Consider the following 9,769-nt stretch of genomic DNA (forward strand, 5'->3'; position numbering starts at 1 on the left):
AAAAATGATAAAAAACGGCGTGCTATAGTATGCCGTACGGTATGGGCTATAGCCCATGGTAAAAAATGATGAAAAACGAGGTTACATTTTTTTTTCAAAAAATCAAAAAACGATGGGTTATAACCCATGTTTTTTTTTTTTTTCATTTTTTTCAAATCCTCAAAAATGATAAAAAACGGCGTGCTATAGTATGCCGTACGGTATGGGCTATAGCCCATGGTAAAAAATGATGAAAAACGAGGTTACATTTTTTTTTCAAAAAATCAAAAAACGATGGGTTATAACCCATGTTTTTTTTTTTTTTTCATTTTTTTCAAATCCTCAAAAATGATGAAAAACGGCGTGCTATAGTATGCCGTACGGTATGGGCTATAGCCCATGGTCAAAAATGATGAAAAACGAGGTTAAAAAAAAAATCAAAAATTCAAAAAACGATGGGCTATAACCCATGTTTTGTTTTTTTTTCGTTTTTTTCAAATCCTCAAAAATGATGAAAAACGGCGTGCTATAGTATGCCGTACGGTATGGGCTATAGCCCATGGTCAAAAATGATGAAAAACGAGGTTAAAAGAAAAATTCAAAAATTCAAAAACGATGGGCTATAACCCATGTTTTTTTTTTTTTTTTTTTCTTTTTCAAATCCTCAAAAATGATGAAAATCTGCGTGCTATAGTATAGCCGGGAATCGAACCCTGGTCTCCCACGTGGAAAGCCAACATCTTAACCACTACGACAATTAGAGTTTTGAGGTAGTCAGGCTGAGGCTGAGGCTGTGAGCCACTGCTAGAATAGCAGTAAATGAAGCTCAATAACTCTAGCATTAAACTTTAGGAAGAGTGGGATTTGAACATGAACTCTCTGTGCTGAATAGCCCCTACTACACCATCACTCAGTAACATCTGCCTCTTTGTACTGTTGAAGCGATCTTTTGTATGTTAGCCTTCAGATAGTAAAGCCCCTGGGACTCCGAATCCATATTCAATACACACACTTTTGCTTCAGTGTTTGCTTCAACACTCAACAGCCTTGTGTGGCGCTGTGGACTAGTGCGCTTGGCTGTAAACCAAGAGGTTGTTGGTTCGAATCCACCTCGGGGACGATGGTGCTTTTAACATGATCCGAAGCAGTACTGTTTAAACATTCTAGCTCTGTTTAACTCAAAAGCACCAGGAGAAATCTCCTGGATGCCCCAAGGTGCCTTAGGTCAATGGTGTGGAGCGCTTGACCCGTTGCCTCTGCTACAGACAGTTGGCAGGTTCAAGTCCCATGTCATGACAGCAAGGTGCTGGGAAGGACCATCGGGAGACGGTGCTCTCTCCCCCTGTTTCCTGAGATGTAACGGTCGGGGGTTATGTTTGAAAGAACCCTGTCCACGTAAGGTTTTACAGATGAGAATTAGGTCAAACGTTTAAAAATAAAATAGCAATGCATTTTGGTACATCATCTGACAGGATAGTCTGTGTATTTGCATACTGGAGCCCGATTATAATCCTGGACAATGGCAATGTCATTTTCTTGACTTTTGACAATGAAAAAACTACACACTATAGTATATTTGTTTAATCATTTTCACCTTTTTTTTAATCGACATTTTCATGGTAAAAGGTTAGCTGGACAGGGTTCTTTCAGACATAAGCCCCAACCGTTACATCTCAGGAAACAGGGGGAGAGAGCACCGTCTCCCGATGGTCCTTCCCAGCACCTTGACGTCATGACATGGGACTTGAACCTGCCAACTGTCTGTAGCAGAGGCAACGGGTCAAGCGCTCCACACCATTGAGCCAAGGCACCTTGGGGCATTCAGGAGATTTCTCCTGGTGCTTTTGAGTTTTTATTTTTTATTCAAGCCTTGAAAAGTTCAAATTACTGCAGCATTGAGCTGTGGGAGGAACAGGCCTTGAACATGGAATGTCTGTACTGAAAGCCTGATGATTAGACCACTGCACCATCAGTCAGACACTCTCAGGCAAAGTCTCCTGGTAATTTTGAAGTGATCTTTTGTTCGTTAGCCTTCAGTTCGTAAAGTTTAAATAACACAGCATCATATTAATCAGATGTTTCTTAGCGCTGTTGAGGTCTTCTTTTGTATGATAGTGTAACAGCCGGGAATCGAACCCTGGTCTCCCACGTGGAAAGCCAACATCTTAACCACTACGACAATTAGAGTTCTGAGGTAGTCAGGCTGAGGCTGTGAGCCACTGCTAGAATAGCAGTAAATGAAGCTCAATAATTAGCATTAAACTTTAGGAAGAGTGGGATTTGAAAATGAACTCTCTGTGCGGAATAACCCCTACTACACCATCACTCAGTAACATCTGCCTCTTTGTACTGTTGAAGCGATCTTTTGTATGTTAGCCTTCAGATAGTAAAGTTGAAAGAATCAAGAGTTGAACATAGAATCACGTTCATCAGAGTGTAACACCCAGGAATCGAACACAGGTCACCTGCACTGAAGGCCAACATCTTAACCACTAAGCCAAAGCAACTGCCTATGGCTCAGGGGAGACATGAGACTTTTGAGGTCATCAGGCTGAGGCTGTGAGCAAAAAAAAGAAATATCAAAAAACGATGGGCTATAACCCATGTTTTTTTTTTTTTTTTCATTTTTTTCAAATCTTCAAAAATGATGAAAAACGGCGTGCTATAGTATGCCGTACGGTATGGGCTATAGCCCATGGTCAAAAATGATGAAAAACGAGGTTACATTTTTTTTTCAAAAATAAAACAAACGATGGGCTATAACCCATGTTTGTTTTTTTTTTCATTTTTTTCAAATCCTCAAAAATGATAAAAAACGGCGTGCTATAGTATGCCGTACGGTATGGGCTATAGCCCATGGTAAAAAATGATGAAAAACGAGGTTACATTTTTATTTCAAAAAATCAAAAAACGATGGGTTATAACCCATGTTTTTTTTTTTTTTTCATTTTTTTCAAATCCTCAAAAATGATGAAAAACGGCGTGCTATAGTATGCCGTACGGTATGGGCTATAGCCCATGGTCAAAAATGATGAAAAACGAGGTTACATTTTTTTTTCAAAAATAAAAAAAACGATGGGCTATAACCCATGTTTTTTTTTTTTTCTTTTTTTTCAAATCCTCAAAAATGATAAAAAACGGCGTGCTATAGTATGCCGTACGGTATGGGCTATAGCCCATGGTAAAAAATGATGAAAAACGAGGTTACATTTTTTTTTCAAAAAATCAAAAAACGATGGGTTATAACCCATGTTTTTTTTTTTTTTTCATTTTTTTCAAATCCTCAAAAATGATGAAAAACGGCGTGCTATAGTATGCCGTACGGTATGGGCTATAGCCCATGGTCAAAAATGATGAAAAACGAGGTTAAAAAAAAATTCAAAAATTCAAAAAACGATGGGCTATAACCCATGTTTTTTTTTTTTTTCGTTTTTTTCAAATCCTCAAAAATGATGAAAAACGGCGTGCTATAGTATGCCGTACGGTATGGGCTATAGCCCATGGTCAAAAATGATGAAAAACGAGGTTAAAATAAAAATTCAAAAATTCAAAAACGATGGGCTATAACCCATGTTTTTTTGTTGTTTTTTTTTCTTTTTCAAATCCTCAAAAATGATGAAAATCTGCGTGCTATAGTATAGCCGGGAATCGAACCCTGGTGTCCCACGTGGAAAGCCAACATCTTAACCACTACGACAATTAGAGTTTTGAGGTAGTCAGGCTGAGGCTGAGGCTGTGAGCCACTGCTAGAATAGCAGTAAATGAAGCTCAATAACTCTAGCATTAAACTTTAGGAAGAGTGGGATTTGAACATGAACTCTCTGTGCTGAATAACCCCTACTACACCATCACTCAGTAACATCTGCCTCTTTGTACTGTTGAAGCGATCTTTTGTATGTTAGCCTTCAGATAGTAAAGCCCCTGGGACTCCGAATCCATATTCAATACACACACTTTTGCTTCAGTGTTTGCTTCAACACTCAACAGCCTTGTGTGGCGCTGTGGACTAGTGCGCTTGGCTGTATACCAAGAGGTTGTTGGTTCGAATCCACCTCGGGGACGATGGTGCTTTTAACATGATCCGAAGCAGTACTGTTTAAACATTCTAGCTCTGTTTAACTCAAAAGCACCAGAAGAAATCTCCTGGATGCCCCAAGGTGCCTTAGCTCAATGGTGTGGAGCGCTTGACCCGTTGCCTCTGCTACAGACAGTTGGCAGGTTCAAGTCCCATGTCATGACAGCAAGGTGCTGGGAAGGACCATCGGGAGACGGTGCTCTCTCCCCCTGTTTCCTGAGATGTAACGGTCGGGGGTTATGTTTGAAAGAACCCTGTCCACGTAAGGTTTTACAGATGAGAATTAGGTCAAACGTTTAAAAATAAAATAGCAATGCATTTTGGTACATCATCTGACAGGATAGTCTGTGTATTTGCATACTGGAGCCCGATTATAATCCTGGACAATGGCAATGTCATTTTCTTGACTTTTGACAATGAAAAAACTACACACTATAGTATATTTGTTTAATCATTTTCAACTTTTTTTTAATCGACATTTTCATGGTAAAAGGTTAGCTGGACAGGGTTCTTTCAGACATAAGCCCCAACCGTTACATCTCAGGAAACAGGGGGAGAGAGCACCGTCTCCCGATGGTCCTTCCCAGCACCTTGACGTCATGACATGGGACTTGAACCTGCCAACTGTCTGTAGCAGAGGCAACGGGTCAAGCGCTCCACACCATTGAGCCAAGGCACCTTGGGGCATTCAGGAGATTTCTCCTGGTGCTTTTGAGTTTTTATTTTTTATTCAAGCCTTGAAAAGTTCAAATTACTGCAGCATTGAGCTGTGGGAGGAACAGGCCTTGAACATGGAATGTCTGTACTGAAAGCCTGATGATTAGACCACTGCACCATCAGTCAGACACTCTCAGGCAAAGTCTCCTGGTAATTTTGAAGTGATCTTTTGTTCGTTAGCCTTCAGTTCGTAAAGTTTAAATAACACAGCATCATATTAATCAGATGTTTCTTAGCGCTGTTGAGGTCTTCTTTTGTATGATAGTGTAACAGCCGGGAATCGAACCCTGGTCTCCCACGTGGAAAGCCAACATCTTAACCACTACGACAATTAGAGTTCTGAGGTAGTCAGGCTGTGGCTGAGGCTGTGAGCCACTGCTAGAATAGCAGTAAATGAAGCTCAATAACTAGCATTAAACTTTAGGAAGAGTGGGATTTGAAAATGAACTCTCTGTGCGGAATAACCCCTACTACACCATCACTCAGTAACATCTGCCTCTTTGTACTGTTGAAGCGATCTTTTGTATGTTAGCCTTCAGATAGTAAAGTTGAAAGAATCAAGAGTTGAACATATAATCACGTTCATCAGAGTGTAACACCCAGGAATCGAACACAGGTCACCTGCACTGAAGGCCAACATATTAACCACTAAGCCAAAGCAACTGCCTATGGCTCAGGGGAGATATGAGACTTTTGAGGTCATCAGGCTGAGGCTGTGAGCCACTGCTATACAATAGCCTTCAGTTAATACACCTCTACATGTTCAAATCCCTGTTCTCCTATAGCTTAATGCTGGAGTGTTTCAACTTTACTAACTGAAGGCTAACACAATTACAATTTACAATTTAGGCATTTAGCAGACGCTCTTAATCCAGAGCGATTTACATTAAGCAAGAACAAAAAAAGCATGGGAATACATCACATAAAAAGCATTTATCATGAAACATGCGTAAGCTAAGAAAGTAACAGTGGAATATCTTTATAATGAAACTACACATATAAACTATACATATATACTATACTATGCTATACATATGTACATACAATGCAATTATAGTGCTGTCTACATAACAGGCCATAAGTCTGTATCAAATGCTATCCAAGTCTACAGAAATGCTATCTAAGGGGGTAGGGTAAGTGCTATGGGCCATGATGGAGTCTGAAAAGGTGGGTTTTCAGACTACGGCGGAAGATTGGGAGTGATGCTGCAGTTCTGACTGCAGTGGGAAGTGCATTCCACAGTTTTGGAGCCAGAAGGGAGAAGAGTTTGGGACGTGTGGAGCGTTGTCCCGGCGTTTTTAGTGAGGGTACTTTCAGCTTCCCTGCGTTGGCTGATCTGAGTGCACGGGAGGGTTTGTAGTGTTCAATCATACTTGCATGATATGGGGAAGCCATACCTTTGGTTGCTTTGAATTGCCTTGTGGCTTATAAGAACATTGTTTATCAATGGGTATCTGCACAAGACTGGGTACAGCAACATTCTATATGTGCAGCATTGTAGATACAGTAATACATACATACAATGGTTCCACTGACATTTGAACTTGGATCGCAGGATTCAGAGTCCTGTGTGGTACTGGTAACTGTTACAGTTACACCATGGAACCTGATTTTTTAAATTGGGTGTTGCCCCATCTTCTGGAGAACTCTGATGAAGAATTTGAAAAAGTTCAAGTACTAAGAATGTGCATATTCCTCAGGATAAGGTTCTGCCGAGACTTGAACTCAGATTTCTGGATTCAAAGTCCAAAGTGCTAACCATTGCACCACAGAAGCACATTTATCCAAGAGTGAGGCTGTGGTGTCTTCTTTGGGAAAAAACTCAATGGTGATGTTGCCAGAATATGTCAAAAACAAATTAATTTAATAAACAAAGGATGTGCTTCTATGTTTTTCATTAACATCAGTATGATTGCCAGTAACGTTAATCTCACATGATGGGTCACTTACAACATTTTTAATCAATGGCTGTGTGCACACATGTGAATCAGGTTAAGGTTCCACCGAGGTCTGAACTCGGATCTCAGGATTCAGAGCCTTGATTGGTAACCGTTACACCATGGAACCCAGATGCTGTTAAATCGGGTTTTGCCCCATCTCCTGGAGAACTCTGATTAAATGTTTGAATAAGTGCATGTACTAAGAATGTACAAGTTTTTCAGGATAAGGTACTGCCAAGAGTTGAACTTAGATCGCAGGATTCAGAGTCATGAGTGCTAACCAATACACCATGAGACACTTGTTTCTGCTCAGATGTGTGTGTTCTCATCTTCTGGACCACCTTGATGAGCGACTGATAAGTGACGGGGAATCTGCACAAGACTGATTACAGAAGTGTTCTATATGTGCAGGATTGCAGATACAGTAATGTATATACAAAGGTTCCTCCTATAGATTTGAACTCAGATTGCAGGATTCAGAGTCATGAGTGCTAACCATTACACCATGGATTCCTAGAAACCGCATTCAAACCCATTTAGGTTCATCTTACGGTGGAAAGGAATCTTTGAAATGTTAGTTAGTTTTAGAAATATAGTGCTTTCAAATTTGAGACATTTATAATGGGGCTCAATGGCAGCTCTATGGCTCGTCAAAAAGTCACTTCACCTAAAAACGCGATCAATCACACTTTTTTATAATTCAGCTTACTGTGGGCACACATGCTGGAACCTTTTACTTTGAAATGTTTTGTAGTTTGAGTTATTTAACTTAAACGCCCAATGCATTCTTAATGGAAATAGCACAAACTTTGGCATGCTACTAGTCCTACATACTTATGCCTAGAAACCCCATTCAAACCTATTTAGGTTCATCTTACGGTGGACATGTTTGCCTGAAAAGGAATCTTTGAAATGTTTCATATATTTTTGAAATATAGTGCTTTCAAATTTGAGACATTTATAATGGGGCTCAATGGCAGCACTATGGCACGTCAAAAAGTCACTTTCACCTAGAAACTCCATTCACACTTTTTATTATTCAGCTTACTTTGGGCACACATTCTGGAACTTTTTACTTTGAAATGTTTTGTAGTTTCTGAGTTATTTAACTTAAACGTCCAATGCATTCTTAATGGCAATAGCACAAACTTTGGCATGCTACTAGTCCTACATACTTACGCCTAGAAACCCCATTCAAACCTATTTAGGTTCATCTTACGGTGGACATGTTTGCCTGAAAAGGAATCTTTGAAATGTTTCATAGTTTTAGAAATATAATGCTTTCAAATTTGAGACATTTATAATAGGGGTCAATGGCAGATTTTGGCACGTCAAAAATACTAGGAGTATACTGTATACTATGCTTTATTCACCAGCATGCATACATCAAAAGTAACACAATACAGGAAGTGACCAAAAAAATACAGGAAGTGACTCTTCTCTCTTTTACAAGCAGTCTGCAGAGGTGGAATGAATCAACAGTGCAACAGTGCCATCTATTGGAGAAACAATTGGAAAACTACTGCGTAACAGTATAATAGGAGTATAATATAGAAGGATTCCGGTGACAAAAAAGCTCATCCGCAGGTCTCTGATGGCATAATAATTCGTTTTTTGTTTTGTTTTCCAGGGATCGGTTCCGCACTATGATCAATGTGCTGGGGGACGCCTACGGCGCCGGCATTGTCCAGAAGCTGTCGCGGCGGGAGCTGGACCGCATGGACGCCGTCGCCGGGATGACTCCTTCCGGCTCGGAGGACCTGGCCAACCCCTTCGCCCTGGAGACCGACGACGAGGACGCAGAGAAGAAGTCCTACGTCAACGGAGGCTTCACCGTCGACAAGACGGACGCCATCTCCTTCACCGAGACCTCGCAGTTTTAAAGAGGCGACTCCGCCTTCACCGTCGACAAGACCAACGCCATCTCCTTCACCAAGCCTTCCCTTCCTTCCAGGGGTGGGGCGGGGCTGGGCTCCAAGAGATTTGGGGATTGATTGACAGGGCCCGGGGTGGGGAATGGGAGACGTGCGCACAGAAAAATAAATGTTTCCTTAGATGGTTCTTTTACATGGCGATAATTAGGAATGTTCCAATCACGTTCTTTTACTCCCGATCAGATTCAGATTATTTGATTATTTGATTTTGAGTATCTGCCGATACCGGTTTTTCTCAATCCGATATTTAAAGAACACGTTTATGCCATATCACAATAGTAGGCCTACAATATCCAAAATCACAGAGAATATCCAGTCTAATTATATCCATGATATACAGGGATGTGCCGATCACGTTTTCTTGCTCCCGATCCAATTCCGATCTTTTGAAGATGACGTGATCGGCCCCGATTTCCGATCACGTGATCGGATCTGGAAAACCGTAGTGATAGAGGTTTCCGAGAAGAGCCATCACCCTGCTAAATAACCGATTAATTTAGCGAACGGTTCTTTTTTTTGATGATTCATTTTTTGAGGCACCTCTAGCCACTTCAACCCAGTTTCAGGGGTTTGTCTTCTTAATAGAGCGTCGCAGTCCCGCCCCCTTTCAGAACGACAAGGGTACCAGGAAATAATTCCCCCCCATAGACCAGACATTTCAAAAAGTATTTATTTAAAGACCTTTAAAGCCTTGGACAAAGCCAATTTGGCAGGTGACAACTCAGGTGACAACTCAATAAACAAATTTGTTTGGGCCGGACAAATAATTAGAAAGAAGTTAAACAACAACAAAAAAGTGTTGTACCCTGCCGTCTTTCTAATTATCATGTTCTGCCCAAAGAAATGTGTTTATTGTCATGAGTTGTCACCTGCCGAGTTGGCTTTGTCCGAGGCTTTAAATAAATCCTTTTTGAAACGTCTATGGGGAAAATGTATGGGGAATTATTTCCTGGTGCCCTCGCAGGGGCACCTATAGACTATAGACTGCGACACTCTATAGGCGAAACATTTACAGAAAGTAGCAGATATATAAGCTTACAATAACGTGACGCAACAGTGGCAACAATGTGCTTTGTGCTATTGTAGATCTATTATCGAGCAAGAGATTTGGTGTAGAGGAGGGA

The 9,769-nt window shown here is 40.7% G+C and overlaps 1 protein-coding gene across 1 annotated transcript in view; it reads left to right on the forward strand.

Annotated features, from left to right (window-relative positions):
• Positions 1 to 8,594, forward strand: part of slc1a1 (solute carrier family 1 member 1) — a gene marked incomplete at both ends in the record, with an annotated part of 82,823 nt that extends 74,229 nt beyond the window's left edge. Inside the window, one exon of the mRNA XM_083789555.1 lies at positions 8,342 to 8,594. Within this exon, the coding sequence (XP_083645681.1) occupies positions 8,342 to 8,594 (253 nt within the window). The remainder of the gene's footprint in view (positions 1 to 8,341) is intronic.
• Positions 8,595 to 9,769: the final 1,175 nt, after the last annotated feature.

The sequence above is a fragment of the Protomyctophum parallelum genome (assembly GCF_964188405.1).
Source record: "Protomyctophum parallelum genome assembly, chromosome: 18".
In the NCBI taxonomy this organism is placed as follows: domain Eukaryota; kingdom Metazoa; phylum Chordata; class Actinopteri; order Myctophiformes; family Myctophidae; genus Protomyctophum; species Protomyctophum parallelum.